The sequence below is a fragment of the Petaurus breviceps genome, unplaced genomic scaffold (genome assembly GCF_028583685.1).
Source record: "Petaurus breviceps papuanus isolate PSGF00001 unplaced genomic scaffold, PetGlider_PUasm1.0 189, whole genome shotgun sequence".
Classification (NCBI taxonomy): domain Eukaryota; kingdom Metazoa; phylum Chordata; class Mammalia; order Diprotodontia; family Petauridae; genus Petaurus; species Petaurus breviceps.
Genome location: NW_027185809.1, coordinates 33,344,590 through 33,366,971, shown reverse-complemented (window position 1 = coordinate 33,366,971; position 22,382 = coordinate 33,344,590). Strand labels below are relative to the sequence as shown.

Sequence of the window (22,382 nt, the reverse complement as noted above, 5' to 3'; positions counted from 1 at the left end):
AATTCAATAATGCTCTTTGGGAAAGTAGTTTCAGCTAAGTCATAGGGATATATAGATTACAAGGCACTAAGGAGTGGGGTGGAGAATTTAGAGAAGAAGTACTAATATATACTATTTCTTTAAGAAGTCAAGTGCTTAGAAGGAGAGAGACAGAAAGAAGAATAAGGGTACAAGAATTGATTTTGTTTTTTTCCTTTTGAAGATAAGAGAAACTTGAGCAGGTTTGGGGAGAAATGACTGGCAACTAGAGAAGGGAAACATTGAGATGAAAACAAACTCCCAGAAAAGGCAGAAGGTAATCAGGAGCAGTGTGCTAGGGTGCCAAGAGTACTAGATTCCAGGGACTGTTATGAGGATCAAATGAGATAATATATGCAAAGCACTTTTAAAAACCTTAAAGGAACAGCTTTTATCAAGAGCATAGGGTCACGAATAAATACGGATGTAAAAATCCTAAATAAAATACTCACAAGAAGGCTACAACAGGTCTGATTCTCAAAGTGATCAGGGAAAAAGGAAAAGAACCTATGTGTTCTAAAGAATATACAACAGCTCTCTTTATCGTGGCAAAATACTAGAAATTGAGGGGATATCTATCAAATGGGGAAAGGTAAAACAAGCTGTGATATATGATTATAATGGAATACTACTGTGCTGTAAGAAATGATGAGCAGGCTGATTTTAGAAAAACATGGAAAGGTTTACATGAAATAATAAAGTGACAATAAACAGAACCAAGAGAATGCTGTATACAGTAACAGCAATATTGTTTTTAAAAAAACTGTGAATGACTAAGCTATTCTGAGTATTACAAATATCCAAATCAACTACAAAGGACTGATGAAGATGCTACCCACCCCCAGAGAAAGAACTGATAAATAGAAGTATGCATAGTATGGTTTTAGATACATGTGAATATATATATGTAGGTCTCTCTCTCTCTCTCTCTCTCTCTCTCTCTCTCTCTCTCTCTCTCTCTCTCTTTTTACCTACCTAGTACCTACCTATCTGTGTCAAATGGTGGCCTTCTCTAGTACAGGTTGGGGAGGGAGACAGACAGTTCTAAACTTAAAAGGTAATTTAATTTTTATTTAAAGAGTACAGGGTTTAGCCTTGGCAAGAAAAATGGATACTTCAGAGACAGAACTAAAGGAAAATAAGAGTAATACAAACATACTTTTAGGGACAAAAGAGAGAAGCTAAGAGGTCTTGGTTAGTAGAGATTTTGGTTAACAGAAATGACCTTCTGAGAATGACTGGGCAGTAGTGTATTTGGGGATTTGAGAAGATTGCTTAGAACAACTGCTATAAAGAACAGAATAAGCTAAATTCAATTAGAAGGTAGCCCAATTAATTCCAGTTAGTATATATAAAGAGCATCCAGCTGAGGTCAGATGCCATCAATTTGTGGTAGATTCCATTAACATGGTTTTGTGATTTTTACCAGTCATGTTTGCTAATTTTGAAGACTAAGTCCAACAAAATGTGTAAGGAGGATTACCCAGGGTTGGGAATTAACAAATCTGAAATACCAGAAGGTCAAGTGGGCAAAGGATTCTGATAAGAAAATGATCAATGCGTTAATGAAATGGTTGGCCATAAGTTCTACAAGAGATAGACAAATGAAGTTAGAATAGGAAGTTGAAGAGAAAACTAGAATATGGAAGAATAGAGTGACCAGATGTAATAAAGATGAAGAACAGGTTCAATAGAAATGAATTTATAGAAGGACAGAGAGGTTTCAGTAATAGTGAATTGTATTCCTCATTTCAAATGAATCACTTATTCCAATGTAGCATAGAGGCACTTCAGTGGCGTTGAATTTATTTAACATTTATTTATTGAACTACAAATAAACTAAAACATTTACATTGTTCTTTAGCCACACTTCCAGGATGCCTATCAAAATCACAATTGTATTAGTGTTCCCTTTGAGGCTATGGGTATTCATAATTCTATGTGCACGCTTATAGCACACAGAAACATCCCTGTTTGCCAAAGATGTTCAAGAAATGGTTCTATTTGATGACAACAGTTTCACTAAAATTCACTGTTTTTATCTTTGGGATTTTACATTTGAAAACTGCAACACCTATTTCATTTGTTCTTGTTTTGCAGGATAAACAATATTTTTTGCAATCATGCTAAAAGTCAGTGAACTTGTAACTAAGGTCATAATGGTTTACAACCTTCGTTCTTAAACTTTTTTTAACCAGTCATAGAAAATTATTCTTTGATAGACGGAGCTGTAACATATTCTATTGTCTGGAGATTCAGTCTGTGATTTCTTCAATGTAGGGTAAGGTACTTCCTCTAATGATGTAGATCTTTAATCTTCTCTCAAACTTTTGAGTCCTAGAGAGTTCCCTGGACAGGTTATTTGCTGGGGCTCAGACAGCCAAAATAGGTCAGAGGTGGGACTTATACCTATGTTTCTCTGAGTCTCAAGGCCAGTTCTACTATTCCACACTGCCTGAGGGGCGAGAGATGCAGGGGTGGTGATAGTTAACAAAGGATTCAATTTATTTGATAGGCATCATTTCATCTCTCTGAACTCCAGCTGTATAATCTGCGAAATGGGACAATAATACAATCTTACTCCCTAAAGTATTTTGTATATATTTTCTGTAATTAAGTGATAAGCACAGTATTCACAAAATAATCCTCTCCCATTTCTAATGCTTCTCCATGGTTAGGACCTTGGAAGTTTGAAGAGCTTATTTTTAGTGATACTACAGGGATGACTATTTAGCATAAGAATAAGACCTGTGATTTCACTGGCACAGGGAACCCCAAGATAAGGACACACTTTCCCTGCAAGAGTAATTGTGTTCTCTGCTGCTTCAAGTCTTAAATAGCTGCCTGGGGAATTGAGGTTAAGTGACTTCCTCAGGAGCACACAGCCAAGTGTGTGGCTCTCCACTCACCATGCCATTCTGTCTCCCATTACTCAGGCAAATTTGGAGGAAATATGCTTCACTACTAGGCAAATGTCCCAGTGGCACTCACCAATTGGGAGATAAAAGAGAAAAAGGTTCAGCATTTTAAATTCATTTTCACTGGTTTAAACTAAGTGGCTTAAAATCAAAGATGAGGAATTAAGGGGAAACTCTATCCTGTTATTTATTGTATTAAAGTTCTAATCATGAGGGAATAAATAACAAATCCATTCATATTTCCTATTCAACCAGGAAGCATCTCGAGTGGAAAAAAAAAAGTCCCTTTTGTTGTCCCAAACCCCAGTTTGTCCAGATAGGTAGTTGAAATGGAGAAGAGAGTACTTATGGCTAAACATTCACCAACACTCAAAACTTTAGTAGTGATAGTTCTCCATACTTTGGTTATAGCTTATAACCTGACTGAAGTTTTTGTTTCTTCTTAGGTCGGTGTGTCATAGGTAGCTGTGTTGTTGGAGGGGTAACCTGTCCCCCAAAGAATGTCTTTGTGGAAGCAAACTCTGACACTTCGTAATTGTGTATCTGTGGCTAAGTCACTTATCAGCTCTGAAACTCAATTTCTTCTTCTGTAAAATGGAGATTATACTTATAGTTCAGGTTACTGTGAAGAAAGTTAAAAACACTATGGACATGTGAATTAATACTACTAATACCTCATATTGATACTGAATTTAAAGTTAGAAAAGATTTTAGATATGACTTAGTCTTAACTCTTGCTTTACAGATAAAGTAATGGAGGCCCAGCAAGGTTAAGGTCAGTCATATGGGTAAAAAGTTAAATCTCCCAAATTCCCCAGGCACATCTCTTAATATTACAAGCTTCAGAAAAGCTGCTGATCCGTGTAACCTTGGGCAAGTTACTTAACCCCAACTGCCCTCCAAAAAAAAAAGGGCCAAAAAATAAAAAGAAAAGGTGCTGATCTATGTCCCCCACTAAACATGAACAAATAAATAAATGAATAAATTTATCCCATTCAGGATACTTAGCAAAATTTATGGAATACTCTTTAAGAACTATTTTATAACAGAACAGTGTAAGAATAGTGTGGGATATGGTATTGGCATCTAAAATTAGCTTAAAGCTATTAGACATTTAATCAAAGCAAAACTATTTTTTCCATTACATGCATGCAAAGGAAGAGCCCACTACATAGGAAAACTGACTTTTTCATTTTAGAAGGGTTTATGAAGGGTAGAGTAGCAGTGTACAGTAAAATAAATGAATATACTTATTCAACCTTTATCATCTAGATTGCTGTGACAGTAAGTGGGATATATAAGTTCAATATTTAAACTGAAGTTCTTTTAAAAATACAATTTTTGTTCAAAAATTAAAACAAAAATAATTTTACTTTGATCAAAATGGGTTACCTTTGATCTGTCTTCTGCAGTTGTTGCCTTCTCAAAATGTGCAGCAAGAGCCATAAGCAGCCCCACAAACAAATTGTTTAGGCTAAAAACCTCTGCTGCAATGGACCACTGCCATGTTAGGCGAGAAAATGAAAACACCCCCGCAGCAAGGATTCCTCCAGCATATGAGCCAGAAAGCCTGCAAACACAGATAACACGAAATCTTCTTTCCCAACAACAAAAAAAAACCCTACTTTATTTTCCATTTTCATATACTGTAGAAGCAGAAATTATGACAGCCACCCACTACCATTCCAAAACATTATATGGTTAATACATTACTTCTTGTAATCATTTTCTTCTACCAGATTTTAATTAGAACAGTCATATATTAGTCTACTGTGTAGTAAAGGGAAGATACATGGCTAAGTATATGACAGAGAGAATGGGCTTTATTCATCAAACAGACTAGAAATCTCTGATGCTTGAGTCATTTTAGAAACCCTGATAAGATAATGGCTAGAGATGAAGGAAACAAAACTATCATCTTTCTTGTTTTCTTTAACAAGAGGAATGAGGGTGAAATGAACCTGAAAGTGAAATCTGTTAAAATGGAAAATGTGATGAAATGGCAAAACAAAATTATGAACATTTATTCTAGTTTCTAGATGAATATTTGAATCTAGATGGGAAGTATGGCTAATGCCATTTGGAGACAGAAAATCTGGGGACAAGAAAGATTTTAATTCATTAATGCTTCTTCTCAAGATAGGACTTGCCTACTTGAAAGTAAACCACAATGTTAAGTAAAGAACTATTAATTTTAAAAAACAAAAGAATCAAATTTTGCTCTTGGTTGCAAAAAGAAGATTCCCTAGTGTTAAAGAGAATATGCTCGATCCAAGAATAAATATAGATTGTAGTGAATAACTTTGAGAATACTAATAGACCTATATGAAAAATGAGATCACTATTCTGATTTATAACATGAAACGGCCCACTATGGGAAGACTGGTTCAAGGAACTATGGATATTTAGCCTGAAAAAGACTCCAGGGGGACATGATAGCTGTCTTCAAGCATTTGAAAGGTTGTCATGTGAAAGAGGGATTAGACTTGCTCTATTTAGCTCCAGAGGGCAGAACTAGGAGTTAAGGGTATAAGATGCCAAGAGACAAATTTAGGCCTGATGGAAGAAAAACTTTCTAACAGAGCTATCTGAAAATTAAATGGGCTGCTTTGGGACTTCATTGGAGGTTGTCAAGCAAGGGCTGGGTAACCACTTTTTGGGTATACTGTAAAGCAGATTATTTTTCATGTTTCTATTGGTCTAAATGGTAAATGAGGTCCTTTCAAATACTAATGTAATACTACTTCTGAGATACTCTCCTAACCTGTACCCACACTTATGAGTTGGGTTTGCAGAGGTGGCTCCTACTCCCAGGCTCCAGGGTATCCTTTGATTAGCTACTTACAAAACTATAGTTCCTAAACACTCATTAGTGTGCTTCCTATTAATAATCATCCAGTACACACATTATCTCCTAAAAGGCATTTATTAAAGTGGCACAGTAACTACAGTAACTATAAAACATTTTCTCATAAAACTAAAACACACTCTGCCACAAAAACACATAGTATTCATGGGAAGAGTAGGCACAGACGTAAGAGTATAATGTCATGAGGTACATACTTAGGCAAAAAATTTAACAAGGCAACTCATAACTCTGTTACTGTCAAGTCCTTTCTTTCCCATGGAGTCTTCAGAGTTCCCCTAGGTGTAGCATCTCTGCTGGGTGGACAGTTCTACAGGAATCCCAAAGCCTTCTTCACAAGGCACAGTGTATCTCTTGAAAGTCAATAGCTAGATCTCTTCTGTATTGACAGAGGTCATATTATTTTGAAGCATATTCTAGTCTTGAATGACTACATCTCTGTATCTGAACATACTCATATCTGAGCCCATAAAGCATGTGTTTCTATACTTTTAAATGTATCTTCATCTCTCTGGAATTGACAATCCAACTACTGGATGGGGCGTCTCCTTCTAGTTCTATTTGACAAGGCTGATAGAGGCAGTGCAGAGAAAAGGCAAAAGAAATTCCTTCCTCCTCCACCAAAAGCAATTCCGTTTCAAAAGCCATATTCTTCCTCCACTGCAGGGTCCACAGCTGATTTTGACCTGATTCTGTAACTGCCATGAAACCACAGGGTTGTTCCTTTGAATTCTGAGAAAGGTGTTCATACTTCGAACCCTCAATTAATCACCAATTAGCATCTATTACATAGAGGCCATGTGTCAAGGCAACAAAAATGAAAACTGGTAAAGCTCTTGCCCTCAAAAATAATTGCTAGAAAATGATGAGTGGCCACCTTAATGTCAATATGTTCAAAATGGAATTTATTATATTCTCCCCAAAAACCTTTTATCTCCTCTAAAATTCTCTATTTCTATTGAGGACACCAATATCTTTCCGATTATAAGTTTCACCACGTTGAAGTCTTCCCTGATTCTTTGTCTTCTTTACCCTCAATATCCTTATATATGTGGCTTAATCCTATTGATTCTTCCTCTAGCACATCTCTCCTTAGCACCTCTTTCTCTCCACTCATATAAGACCTACTCTAGTTTATATCTGAACTATTGACTTCTTGGCTGAACAAAAGTATAATTCAATGGTCTCCAAATTTTTTTCGCTCAAACCCCCTTATTAATAAAAAATATTAGCACATCCAATAAAGATAAATTTATTAGCAAATTATATATGTGCTATTGTTATATTATGTACATTATAAACTGTGTAAAATGTACATTGAATGGATTAGGTAAAGATAAAATAAACAATATTTTTTAAATATTATTTATTTACTTATAGTACAAAAACATTTTTACTCTTGAAAGCAATGTCATAAAATGCTTCATTACTTTAGAAAATTTTCCATGTATATCCTAGGGGGCAGAATAGATTTGTAAATATTAATTGTTTTGTTAGTAATTATTCCATTAGTTTGATCAATGTAGCTAGTGAAATGTGTGGACTTCTGTTTTAAAAATAATTTTATTATCTGATTTTAACTTACTAAGTTTTCAATATAAATCTATTCCTCATCTTTATATGATTCTGCTTTACAGATAGTACCATGCCTAAATTTCTTATTCACATCTCAATATTTTAGTTGTGTTTTTGTACGTGTGAGGAAGAACAAGTAGACCAGCTTGGCTGGACTATCGAACTCTAAGAACCACAGAAGGAGACTAACAAAGTTGGAAACATAGCTTGGACTCAGGTTGTCAAGGCCTTTAAATGACAAATAGGGAATTTTATATATATGATCATATAGTCCATAGAGAGCCACTGGAGTTTTACTGAGCAGAAGAATAATATAGTCAGACCTGCCCTTTAAGAAAATCACTCTGGTAGGTAAGTGAAAAATGAACTGAAGTGGGGAGAGACTTGAGGCAGAGAAATCAATTAAGAAATTATTTTAATTGGCCAGAGAATGAGAGTCTGAACTGCAATCATGGTTATGTGAGTAGAAAGAAGGGGACAAATGAAAAAAGATGTAGATGTAAAAATGACAATATTTGGCAACTGCTTGACTATGTAGGATAAATCAAAGTGAGGAATTGAGTATAATAATAGGATTGTGAACTTGGGTAACTTTAAAAATGGTGATGTCTTTGATAGAAATAGGGAAGTTTGGAAGAAGAGTGGGTTTCAGGGGGGGAAGTAATTAAATGAGATCTATAATACAGATTGCAAACCACACATACTTGTTCATCCTACACATTTTGCTCTGTCCCACCCAAAATAAAAAGGAGAGTGGCAGGCATCTTATCAGTTAACAACCCAATAATGTAGAACAGATGGTGTGATCTTGGGGACGGGGTGAGTATATCAGGAAAGAAAAAATTTTCAATGATTTCCACATAGTTGCTGCCATAGATGCCTAGGCTGGGGTTTGAGCATAAACATACTACAGTGCTAATACCCAGTGTAGCTCAGTTAGCTGCTCATGGTGGAGCAGGAGAATGTTGGGATTGTAGTGGGTAAAGGGTATCTAATGTTTGTATAGGAGACAACCTCTGTAATCTTAAAGAAATTTGAAAATATTCCCTGCCCCTTAATAGGCCTATGTGACCTGCTTTGAGTTTTGACCCAGTCCACAGCTTGAGCCACATGATAGGAGCTTGCCGAACAGGTGGAACAGGAAGGGAAGAGCTAGGAGAGAGTGAGGCAGAGCAGACGGAGAGCCTGAGGCAGAGCAGCTAGCATGAATGAGAGAGGGAGGAATTTTGCTTAGGGGAGCTTCATTGTGGGGAGGCCTAATGGAGGGAAGCCTTGGGGACAGCAGCTCTCCCTGCATTGGTGATGCTTATAAATTTCTTTGTTAGCATGGTGGAATTGACTTCCTGGTATCTGAATAAATATCTTGGTTTCATCTTTGAGGAAAAGAGTTATATTTTGCAATTTATCCCTGGAAATATGTCTGCATATTCATAGCAGCTGCTATGGGTAACACACTGGTGATATAACATCACAATTGGCTATTATGGGAGAGTGGGATGTGAAACATCTTCCGATTCTCTGATCATACACCCTATGACGGTCATACCACATCCCTTCTGAGGTCATGCTGTTCTCTCCTCCCCTAGCCCTACTTGAGTCATGGTCCACTCCGTGGGAACTATAAACCTAACTGGCCTCTCTGCTTCCAATTTCTCCATTTTTCACTATATCCTCCACAATTCTCCCAAACAGATATTCCTGAAATAGAGATCTAACCACATTGATCCTCTACTCAAAAATCTTCAGTGGCAAACTACTGCCACTAGTACAAAATCCTTAGCTTGGCATTTAGGGCTTTGCATAACACACCTCTCACCTTTCCGGTCTTATTTTCCTTTCAGTTCAGGCCCTGCAGTCATTATCCTGGGAAATAAGGTCTCTGGAGAAGAGACCAGACATCCCCACCAACTGCTGACCAACTGCCACTTACGGGGAGACTAGCTAAACCAATAAGGCACAATGAGGGAGAAACAAGATGGAAAATATACCAGGCAGGGAAGGCCCGGTGGCGGCAGCGCGGCGGGCGCAGCCTGAGAAGGCCTGGCGCGGCGGGGGCGGCAGCAGACGCAGGCCGGGAAGGCGCAGCAGCCTGTGCAGGAAGGCAGGGCGCAGCTGGCGAATGCAGGCCTGGAAGGGGCCTGATCAACTCAGAGGGCAAGTCTTCCCACCAACCACAAGGTCCACTACCAGGCCTATCATCAAAGGGCTGGGACTGGAAAGAGCAAGGTAAGAAGCAAATACAGGGGCCCCTATACTGGACAGCAAACACTCCTGGGGCTACCACTTCATAGCCCAGAGATCTTTAAAAAAAAAAAAAAGAGTCCCTTTCAGGACCTCCAAAGACAAGGATGACAGAGTGAACCCCACTTGCTCCAAACCCCCCCTCTAACCCTGAAGATATAGTAACTCTTGCCCCAGGGCAAAACCCTCTACAGTAAAGGCTTGGGATCCTAGAGGAAGGGCGTGGCTAGGACACTGCCTCAAAATAGGTAGAAAGCAGACTACAAAGACAAAGACTCTGGAGTCCTACTATCCTCAGAGGGAGGAACCAACCTCAGAGGGAGACAATGTGGACTCCACACCCATAGCTGAGACTTCAACAGGGAATGGATCCCAAGCACAAAAGGCTCTCCTAGATGAGATCAAAAGGAACTTTGAAAGCAAAATGAGAAAGATAGAAGACAAAATGAATCATTCTCTCAAAACGAAAATAGCAAAATTCGAAAAACATTATAATGAGGAAAACATCTCTCTAAAAAGAAAAGTGTATGATATGGAAAAGGAGCTTCAAAAATTAACCAAAGAAAATGATTTGCTAAAAACCAGAATTAAACAAATGGAAACAAATAACTCTATGAGGAACCAAGAATTAGCCAAGCAAAACAACAAAAATGAAAAATTAGAAAAAGAGGTAAAATACCTCAAAGAAAAAATAACTGACCTGGAAAACAGATCCAGGAGAGATAATCTGAGAATCATAGGCCTACCAGAAAATTATGATGAAAAAATGAGCCTGGACAACATTCTCCAAGAGCTCGTTAAGGAAAACTGCCCTGAGATACTAGAACCTGAGGGGAATAGAAATCGACAGAATCCACCGGACACCTGCTGTAAGAGATCCCAAACTGAAAAATCCTCGAAATGTTGTGGCCAAACTCCAGAACTACCAGATAAAAGAGAAAATACTTCAAGCGGCCAGAAAGAAAAAATTCAAATATTGAGGGTCCACAGTGAGGATTGCACAGGATTTGTCAGCCTCCACACTGAAAGATCGGAGGCAGTGGAATACTATTTTCAGGAAGGCAAAACAGCTCGGATTACAACCAAGGATCACATACCCAGCGAGACTGAGCATATTCTTCCAGGCAAAGAGATGGTCATTCAATGATATAACAGAGTTCCAGACCTTCTTAATAAAAAAGCCAGAACTCAATGGAAAATTCAACCTCCAATTACGAGAAGCAACAGTGACTTAGAAAGGTAAACAAGGAGAACACACATCATTTTAGAGGGAAAGAGGGGAGGGAGAGGAGCTTCGCATGAGATCTATTCCTGTCATTCTTGATGCGAAGAAAAAATAGCATACCTCATTAAGTATAACAATATCCTACAGGTAGTAGGAGGGGGAAAGGGTTACAAAAGGGGGGTGGGAGTGGTTTGTAGGGAGGGAAGTAGTAAGAGGAAAAGGGGAGGAAAAGGGAGGGGTGCCAAAAAGGGAACACTGAGGGAGGCGGTGGTCAAAAGGAAAACTATTAAGGGGGGGAAGGGAGAAGGGAGGGAAAATACGAACATTAACAGGGGCAGGAATAGGATGAGGGGAAAGAAACAGATAACAATCATAACTGTAAATGTGAATGGAATGAACTCTCCTATAAAACGGAGACAGATAGCAGAATGGATTAGAAATCATAATCCTACAATATGCTGTTTACAAGAAACACATCTGAAACAGAGGGATACACACAAGGTAAAGGTAAAAGGTTGGAGTAAAATATATCATGCCTCAGCTAAAGTAAAAAAAGCAGGGGTAGCAATCCTTATCTCAGATAAAGCAAATGCAAAAATTGACCTAATTAAAAGAGATAAGGAAGGAAACTATATCCTGTTAAAAGGCACCATCGAGAATGAAGCAATATCACTACTTAACATATATGCACCAAGTGGTGTAGCATCCAAATTCCTAGAGGTGAAGGTAAAGGAATTAGAGGAAGAAATAGATAGCAAAACTATACTAGTGGGAGACCTTAATCTCCCCCTATCTGAACTTGATAAATCCAACCTCAAAATAAACAAGAAAGAAGTTAAGGAGGTGAACAGGATTTTAGAGAGGATAGGTATGATAGATCTCTGGAGAAAACTGAATGGGGATAAAAAGGAATATACTTTCTTCTCAGCGGTTCATGGCACATATTCAAAAATTGACCATGTTCTAGGGCATAAAAACCTCACAATTCTATGCAGTAAGGCAGAAATATTAAACACATTGTTCTCAGATCATGATGCAATAAAAATTATATGCAATAAAGGGCCAGGGAAAGACAGACTAAAAACTAACTGGAAATTAAACAATTTGATCCTAAAGAATGAGTGGGTCAAACAAGAAATTATAGAAACAATCAGTAATTTCATTCAAGAGAATGATAATAATGAGACAACATACCCAAATCTGTGGGATACATTAAAGGAAGTTCTTAGGGGAAGTTTTATATCCCTGAGTGCATACGTGATTAAATTAGAGAAAAGGGAGCTCAACGAATTGGGCACGCAATTAAAAAACCTAGAAAAAGAACAAATTCAAAATCCCCAATAAAATACTAAACTAGAAATATTGAAGACTAAAGGAGAGATTAATAAAATCGAAATCAAGAAAACTATTGAACTAATAAATAAAACCAAGAGCTGGTTTTATGAAAAAACCAACAAAATTGATAGACCCTTAGTCAATATGATAAAAAAAAAAGAAAGAAAACCAAATTATGAGTATCAAAAATGAAAAGGGTGAATCTACCTCCAATGAAGAGGAAATCAAAACAATAGTTAGGAATTATTTTTCCCAATTGTATGCACATAAATTTGACAATCTTAGGGAAATGGATGAATATTTAGAAACATACAAGTTGCCCAGATTAACTGAAGAGGAAGTAAATTACTTAAATAATCCCATCTCAGAAAAAGAAATTGAACAAGCCATCAGTCACCTCCCTAGGAAAAAATCTCCAGGGCCAGATGGATTCACTAGTGAATTCTAGTGAATTTAAAGAACATTTTAAGAACATTTAAAGAACAATTGATTCCAATACTCTACAAATTATTTGGGAAAATTAGTGAAGAAGGAGTCCTACCAAATTCTTTTTATGACACAAGTATGGTACTGATACCTAAATCAGGAAGAGATAAAACAGAGAAAGAGAATTATAGATCAATCTCACTCATGAATATAGATGCAAAAATTCTAAATAAAATACTAGCCAAAAGACTACAGCAACTTATCTCAAGAATAATACACTTTGATCAGGTAGGATTTATTCCAGGAATGCAAGGATGGTTTAATATTAGGAAAACCATCAGTATAATTGATCATATCAACAATAAAACTAGCAGAAACCACATGATCATCTCAATAGATGCAGAAAAGGCTTTTGACAAAATACAACATCCATTCCTATTAAAAACATTAGAAAGTATAGGAATAAATGGAGCCTTCCTTAAAATAATAGGTAGCATCTATTTAAAGCCATCAGCAAGTTTTATATGTAATGGGGAGAAACTGGAAGCATTTCCCATAAGATCGGGGTGAAACAAGGGTGTCTACTATCACCCCTCTTATTCAATCTGGTACTAGAAATGTTACCAGTAGCAATTAGAGAAGAAAAAGAAATCAAAGGAATCAAGTTAGGCAAAGAAGAGACCAAGCTATCACTCTTTGCAGATGATATGATGATATACTTAGAGAATCCTAGAGAATCAAGTAAAAAACTGCTTGAGACAATAAATAAATTGGGCAAAGTTGCAGGATATAAAATAAACCCACATAAATCCTTGGCATTCCTATATATTTCCAATGAAATTCAACAGCAAGAAGTAGAAAGAGAAATCCCATTTAAAGTTACTGTAGACATTATAAAATATTTGGGAATCTACCCGCCAAAACAAACCCAGGACCTGTATGATCATAACTACAAAACACTTTTCACACAAATAAAGTCAGATCTAACTAATTGGAAAAATATCAATTGCTCATGGCTGGGTCGAGCTAATATAATAAAAATGACAATTTTACCTAAATTAAATTATATATTTAGTGCAATACCAATTAAATTACCAAAAAACTACTTTATAGAGTTAGAAAAAATAGTAACAAAATTCATCTGGAAGAATAAACGGTCCAGAATATCAAGGGAATTAATGAAAAAAAAATGCTAGGGAAGGTGGACTAGCTTTACCAGATTTCAATCTGTACTATAAAGCAGCAGTCATCAAAACTACTTGGTACTGGCTTAGGAATAGAGGAGTGGATCAATGGAATAGATTAGGCACACGAGATTCAGAAGTCAACGACTACAGTAATGTATTGTTTGATAAACCCCCAGACCCTGGTTTTGGGGATAAGAACTCACTATTTGACAAAAACTGCTGGGAAAACTGGAATGTAGTATGGCAGAAACTGGACATAGACCATTATCTAACACCATATACCAAAATCAAGTCTAAATGGGTTCATGATCTAGGTATAAAGGTTGATACTGTAAGCAGTCTGCTAAAACAAGGAATAGTTTACCTATCAGACTTGTGGAGAGGGAATGACTTTATGACAAAACAGGAATTAGAGAACATTATAAAATGTAAAATGGATAATTTTGACTACATGAAATTGAAAAGTTTCTGTACAAATAAAGCCAATGTAACCAAGATTAAGAGGGAGGTGGGAAATTGGGAAAGAATCTTTACAACCTATGTCTCTGACAAAGGACTCATCTCTAAAATATACAGAGAACTGAGTCAAATTTATAAGAATACAAGTCATTCCCCAATTGATAAATGGTCAAAGGATATGAACAGGCAGTTTTCAGAGAAAGAAATTAAAGCTATCTATAAGCACATGAAGAAATGCTCTAATTCACTATTGATTAGAGAAATGCAAATCAAAACAACTCTGAGGTACCACATCTCACCAGTCAGATTGGCTAAGATGACAAAACAGGAAAATGACAAATGCTGGAGAGGATGTGGGCAAACTGGAACACTAATGCATTGTTGGTGGAGCTGTGAACTGATCCAGCCTTTCTGGAGAGCAATCTGGAACTATGCCCAAAGGGCTATAAATACTTTCATACCCTTTGATCCAGCAATACCACTCCTAGGGTTATATCCCAAAGAGATCATAGAAATGGGAGAAAGACCCATATGTACAAAAATGTTTATAGCAGCTCTTTTTGTTGTGGCAAAGAATTGGAAATTAAGGGGGTGTCCATCAATTGGGGAATGGCTGAACAAGTTGTGGTATATGCATGTTATGGAATATTATTGCGCTATAAGAAATGGGGAGCAGGCGGTCTTCATATTTACCTGGAGAGGCTTAAAAGAACTGATGCTGAGTGAGAAGAGTAGAACCAGGAGGAATTTGTACACAATTACGGACACAACATATGTGTGATGACCAACTTTGATAGACTGAACTCTTCTCAACAATGCAGGGATATAAGTCAATCCCAAAACACGCATGATGGAGAGAAAAACGTGCATCCAGAGAAAGAACTAGAAAGAACTAAATTTATATCCAGGTGGAAGCAAAATACCTGATCCTTGTCTTTCTCTTATTTGATTTTATGTCCTCTATACCATTTTTCATCCCAGATGGTACAATCCATCCTTATAACCTGACCATTGTATAATGTGAAAGTATCTACAGATCCTACACTTGATTATAAGATGCCATGGCGGGAGGGAGGGAGGGGGACAAAATGTGAAATTCAAGGAATTGTGGAATTGAATCCTGTAAATTAAAAGGAAACAAACAAATTAATAAATTAAAGAATTAATTAAAAAAATATACCAGGCAAATCAAATCAGTGCTACCATTATGGTTACTACCTTACCTCAGAGTCCAATGGAGATTGCCCAGGACCCTGGATCCAAGAGCTTTAGAGAAAGTAGGGTCTTGAGTAAAGCCCTAGTCTCTGAGCTTAGTCAATTCCCTTAGTGACCACTAAATGGTACGTACCTGTGAGACTGCTAGATGAGATGGTCTGTGGTTAAAGAACAAAAGGAAACTAGTAAGAACCAAACCTGTGGCCTCATAGCTTTATGCTGGAAAGAGAAGTGTATACTCTCTCTACTTTTAATTAATATTTTTGTAAGCTATTCATGGGAATCTCTGATTATAAGGCAATTATGATAATAATCAAAACAATTATATATTGATACAGGTTGATATAGAACAATGATACAGATTGCTACTTGCTGTGATTTCACATCCTGTACTGCTTTTGGCTGCCATGTCTATAAACCCTCTACAGGAAAATACTCCCACGTACCCAATTATATAACATAGGTACCTGTTATTCCTTTTTTTTAAATTTCACTGAAGGGAAAGATGGAAGGTAAAGAAAGCAAATACTTATAAATTGAAAAAATCATTTAAAATAAACAGATAAAATAAGCTAATGTTGTATATAAGACACCTGACCTAATGGGAAACAGTCAAAAGGATAAATATGGATAAAAGGTTAATAAGTATGTGTATGATTTATAAAGTTTTGTAGAACATAAACATTTTAGGGGCATATTATTCCTTTTTTTCTTTGATTCAGATCTTTATTCATTACACTGACAAAAATTAATAAAAATGATAGAACAATGTTGGTAAGGTTGTAAGGAAACAGACTCAGACACTGTGGCTATAAACACAATTTGGCACAATCATTTTAAAAAGCAAACAGCATATTAAAAGAATCATAAAACTGATCCTATGGGAATAAATCCCAAGAACCTCATTAAAAAGAAAAAACTATATAAATATTTATAGTTACGTTACTTGTACGTAACTAGACACAAAAGAAATGCTCAGTGACTGGAAAATAGTTGAATCAACTGTGGTGTAATGGGCGATTACACTGTGCACCCAAAGATAACAATATTATTTAATGGAATTTGTAATTCTCAATAAAGCAATCAACAAGTATTTATCAAGTGCCTACTATGTGTTAAGTACTATGCACTGGAGATTCAAGTATAAAGAATAAAACTATCCCTATTCACAAAAGGCTTAAATATTTCAGTGCTCATGATAAGCTTATGAAGCATTATTCCTTTCCAAAATAGATGTATACAATAAAGCTGTTAATCAGTTATGTTAAAGGTTAAAATCAATATCAAATCAGGAAAAAAGAAAGAGATAAGGAGACAAAGCACACAGTTTTAATAGTTTAAACCCAACCTATTCAAATAAATTATCAATACTAAAGAAAGGGAAATGGAAAAAGATAACTACATCAATCTTGATTATCACAATTTCCTACAAAATTTAAATGAAATGAGCAAAATCTACCAAAAAGATTTAAATATCTGACATTTCCTTGCCAAGAAGAAAAACATGGCAAACAAGGAGAATATTGGTTTAGAATATAAACCTATTTGTAAAAATTACCACGAAGATGTCAGAAGATTACAAATTTTCCTTATAAATCCACAGAAAAATAGTACAGGTATAACAAATACAGAAATCAGGACAAGAGATTCAAATTAAAGCCATATCATCCCAAGAAAATTAATAGACAAATCTGACAAAGAACATTGATAAGATAGAAAATGGAGCAGATTTATCATCATATTTCTAACAATTTAGAATTGAATCACCAAATTTGGAATGTAAAATATCAGTTCGTGATAAGGAAGTAGAAAAGATTCTTAAGTTATAAAGTTGGGAAGAGCAACTGGACCAGATGAAGTATATGCTAAGGAAATTCTTTTCTGAAAGCAGTGATGGTTTTATAAGGCGGCTCAAGAAAGGATAAACACCACCTACTCCATTACATCAAGGGTAAAAAAAATGGGACGTTTCTTTCCATACGACAATGGATATGTGATCTTATCAAACTGGGTATTTCTTCTAATGATACAGATCGCCACCTGCTGTGATTTCACATCCTGTACTGCTTTTGGCTGCCATGCCTATAAACCCTCTACAAGAAAATCCTCCCAATGTAGCTAGTGGGTTTTCCTCTAGGTCTCTGGATATTATGTAGGTGTCAATGGAGCCCAAGGACTGCCCAACAGTTATCACTTGCTTTTACTACATGATTACATTTCACCTTTTCTATTCTTATATTCTTTAAATATTTATTATTTTAAGGCTCCTGAAGAAGTAGTTCTTCATGGTCAATATGTTGTAGGTTTTTCATGCTGGGCTACTCATTTGGTAACTAGCGATTGCTCTTTGGGTACCTGCAATTTTCAATTCTCTCAACAATTTTGTATCACAGACCATTGGCAGTTTGATGAAACCTAAGGACCTCTTCTCAGGATACTATTTTCTAACTGAATAAAGTACAAAGGATTGCATTGGAAACGAAATATATTGAAAGAGTTATCAAAACATTAAAAAAAAACTTCACAGATCTCAGATTAAAAACTGATGCTCTATTGTGGTATACTTTGTAACCATAAAACCTCACTGAAAGAGTATTGGTGTTTAAAATATGGGCCTTTATTTCAAGGAGATACTATGGGTTATTAAAAGCATTATTTATTGTTGTCCAGTCATTTCCGTCATGTCTGACTCTTTGTGATCCCATCTGAGATTTTCTTGGCAAAATTACTAGAGTGATTTGCCATTCCCTTCTTCAGCTCATCTTAGAGATGCAAAACTGAGGCAAACAGAATTAAGTGACTTGCCCAAAGTAATACAACTAGTAAGGAAGATGAGTCTTCCTGACCCAATGCCTGGCACTCTATTGCACCACCTAGCTGCTCTTAAAAGACTATGCAATTTCATAATTGCAATAAATCCTACTCTATTCTAGTCTGGGAAGAGTTCAATGTCTATGCAAAATAGATGTGCCAGTGGAGCATCTATGGGCCATCAACTTTATTGTGTGTCCTGGTAGAGACATCAGATATTCTTCAGCTACTAGTTACTACATGGATAACGAGATTCAAGTGTTGAGAATTTATTGTTCTCATTTAGGAGTTTTGAAATATTTTAAGGTTTAATGCAATCAACATAATGTCATTCACAAAAAGGAGCACCCTTTCTCGTCCATTTATATTTGGATATCCTTACTGAAAGAAGAAAACTTTGGTGAGCATAATTATGATGTGGTTATTCGGCAAGGTTATTTCTGTTGTAATTTTTCCAGGAATCTTGTATGATTTGATTATTCAATGAAAACATGTTGTTAAATATTTTTAAGGTTCCTGTGAGCTTTTGAATATTCAAGCAATATCAATAAAAGTGATGTTGCATTCTTTATACCTTTCAGATAATTGTGGAATTGTAAAGAAATAGTCTGCTGTCAAGTATTATTGGTTAAAGCTTACCTGCCCTTTTCTTTTACATTCATTAAGAATGGCCTCTTTTCTGTGAACTGATCCAACCATTCTAGAGAACAATTTGAAACTATACCCAAAGGACTACAAAACTGTGCTTTGATCCAGCAATACCACTGCTAGCTCTATATTCCAAAAATATTAAAAACAAAGGGAAAAGGACTTATTTATACAAAAAAAAATTATAGCAACTCTTTTTGTAGTGGCTAAGAATTGGAAATTGAGGGAATACCCATTAATTGGGGAATGGTTAAACAAGTTGTGGTATATGACTGTGATGAAATATCATTGTGTTATAAGAAATGACAAGCAGGATGATTTCAGAAAAACCTGGAAAGACTTACGTGAACAGTAAAGTGAAGTGAACAGAACCAGGAGAATGTTGTACACAGTAACGGCAGTATCATACCACAAAGAACTATGAATGACTTAGCTCTTCTCAGCAATACAACAATCCAAGACAATACCAAAGGACTAATGACGAAGCATACTATCCGTCTCCAGAGAAAGAACTGATATTATTTGAATATAGACTGAAGCATGCTATTTTTCACTTTAATTCTTTTTCTTTTCAGTCTTCTTGTACATAATGACTAATATAGAAATGTTTTACATGATTACACATGTATAACCTATATCTGATTGCTTGCCATCTCAGGGAGGGGGAAAGGAAGGGAGGGAGAATGGGAGGGAGGAAGGGATAGAATTTGGAATTCAAAACTTTTAAAAAAACAAATGTTGAAAATGTTTTTAACATGTTATTGAGGAAAAATGAAATGCATTTTTAAAAAAGAATGGTCTCTTTAATAATGTATAATCATTCTCATAAAAGTTTTGTAGAGATGTGAAAATAAGTAGGCATATGAATTGACAGTAACTCATATTTTTAGAATGGTCTTTTTCAGAAGTAACAAGATGTTTGCAATTTCCTACCATCATTTAGTATTCTCCTTTCAGATACCTTGAGATTTAGTCTTTCAACACTTCAAAACTACATCCCCTCTACTACCGTGTTTCCCCGACAATAAGACCTATCCCGAAAATAAGCCCTCCCCTTACTGTGTAAGATTCCTCTAAAATAAGCCCTCCCCTGAAAATAAGCCCTATTGAGATTGCTACTGTAGTGAAGGTGATCCCCTGCGCTACACGCTACATTAAGGTACCCTCTGTATGCACCGTCCACCCCCCCGGGTGAAACGCACACCGCGCTCCGAGCTGCATCCAATCAGAGCTGCAGCAGTGAGCGCGTAATCCTGTTCTTCCCCAGTGATTTGCTTGCTGGCGCCATTGAGAGCAGTGCCGCAGAGGAGAGCTGAGGCAGGACAACATAAAAACCCAGTATGTAAGCGGGAGTGAGGGGGCATGATGGAGGAAAAAAGAAGAACTCAGGGGGCATGATGGAGGGAAAAGAAGGACTGATGGTCATAATTTTATTATTCTGTCTGTTTTGACCCCCAGACATGAGTACAAAAAGGAAGAGCTATACTGTTGAGTATAAGAAAGCAATTGTAGAGGAGTCACATGTCATTGCTGTCAATGTTCATTAAAATAAGCCCTCCCCTGAAAATAAGCCCTCTGGTGTTTTTCTGTCCAAAAAAAATAATAAGACAGTGTCTTATTATCGGGGAAACACAGTATATGTCATCCTTTTGTAGACTTAGTCTTCCCTGCTGCTCTTCCCTTCTCCTTCACTATTTATTTCTGGGGGGTATAATTTCAATTGCAATGACACTTGAAAGGCTATGATTTAAGAGTCCAAATGTGGTGGCTCTACTGTCAATGTACAAAGTCATTCATTCTGACAATCTTGACATATCCTTTCCATTTTCACCTATTTCTTGTCCTCCTAGTTTCACTCTAAATGTTCTTTGGATGATCTGACTTGGTTTCTCATCAAGTTTTTCTGCAAACCTGCTTTCCCTCCATAGTTTCATGCTGTTCTATGAAGCATTACTACTTAATCTTCTAGCATTTTCCTGAGTAACATTTTACAAAAAAATTTACATTGTACACTGGGGTTGCTATATCTCACTTCTTGGTAAAATTATGACATGTTTACTGGCTCAGATGGTTTGTATGCTCTTTGGATTTCCTCAGTGGGATGACTAATTTAATTTCCTAAGTTAAATTTCCTTAGAAAATGGTGTCAACATGTGTTAATGCCTGTTTTTTTAAATCATTTTTTCCAATTCTCATTATTAACAGCTTGTTAAAACAGGTCAACTAATAGTTGTTTTAATTTCACATCACATCATTTTCATACCTTCTCTTAATCTGGTATTCATGTTGGGTTTTGCTCTAACAAGTTCATGTTCTGATTGTACAGATAGAGCTGATTTGAAAATGACTCCCACAGTAGTAAAGTCAATCATTTCCTATATATTAGGATAAAATCCACTTCATTTTTATGGTGTCATTTGGTACTCACCATGTCTAGCACCTCCTGATGCTTATTAAAGAAAGTATACCAAATATAAGAGTGAAGTTCTTATATGGATTAAAAGCATTCTCTCTCTTTTATCATTCCTAAGCCATATTTTCTAGCATATTTTTCCCCTCTTTGGCTATTCTCCTCTACGCCAGAGATGTCAAGCACATGGCCTAGCCCACAACACTCCCAAGTAGGCCCAAACCAGATTAAAATGTAATTGAGAAATATTTCTAAAATAAATAAAAATATAATAAACAAAGGTAACATTACATTTTTAAACTAAATCAATACTCGGTATAAGGATTCAGATTAGAGGCCCTTATTTCTATTTCAGTTTGACACCACTACTCTAGACCAGCTTTTTCACTGAAGTTAAAAAAAATCAATAACTACAATCATAATAATGACAATAGTTCATACTTATATAGTTCTTTACAATTCATGCAGTAATTTAGATAACCTGATTTGATCCCCATGACCATGCTATGAGATAGGCGTTGCAGGCATTAATATATCTATTTTATAAATAAGAAAACTGAGAATCAGTGAGGTTAAATATTTTGTCTATGATTACACTAAGAGGCAATATTTGAACTGAGGTCTTCTTGACTACAAATCAAATATTCATACCATGCTGCCTTTCGTCTTAAAGTATCAGATGATTTAGAGAATACTAGTGAGTTCTTTGTAGAATTTTTCTCCACCTCATCCTTTGCAACAGCTATTGGAAGCATGAGCCAGAATTGTGTTTTTTTTTACAAATACTTACATGAATACAAAATGGCTAGATGCATTATATAAACTGTTTCTTGGTGACTTTGTTCACACAAAAAACCATCTCTGCCAACTCCTTTATCTGCCTTCCTCAGGAACAAGGGAATGAGTCTTCCTTCCACTCAGGTATAATTTTCTTTTGCTTTTTGGTTTTATTTACAACAAGAATGTCAAAATTGTTGTGATTAAGTTATCTCTGAAGTATTTTCTGATCACTGGACAATGGCATCACCTTTAGAGCACCAACAGTAAT

The 22,382-nt window shown here is 36.2% G+C and overlaps 1 protein-coding gene across 3 annotated transcripts in view; it reads right to left on the bottom strand.

Moving 5' to 3' along the window:
* TMEM260 (transmembrane protein 260) overlaps positions 1-22,382 on the bottom strand; it is a 97,496-nt gene that overhangs the window by 33,057 nt on the left and 42,057 nt on the right. For all 3 annotated transcript variants that reach the window (XM_069092260.1, XM_069092262.1, XM_069092261.1), the window contains exon 4: positions 4,329-4,506. In XM_069092260.1, the coding sequence (XP_068948361.1) occupies positions 4,329-4,506 (178 nt within the window). The remainder of the gene's footprint in view (positions 1-4,328; positions 4,507-22,382) is intronic.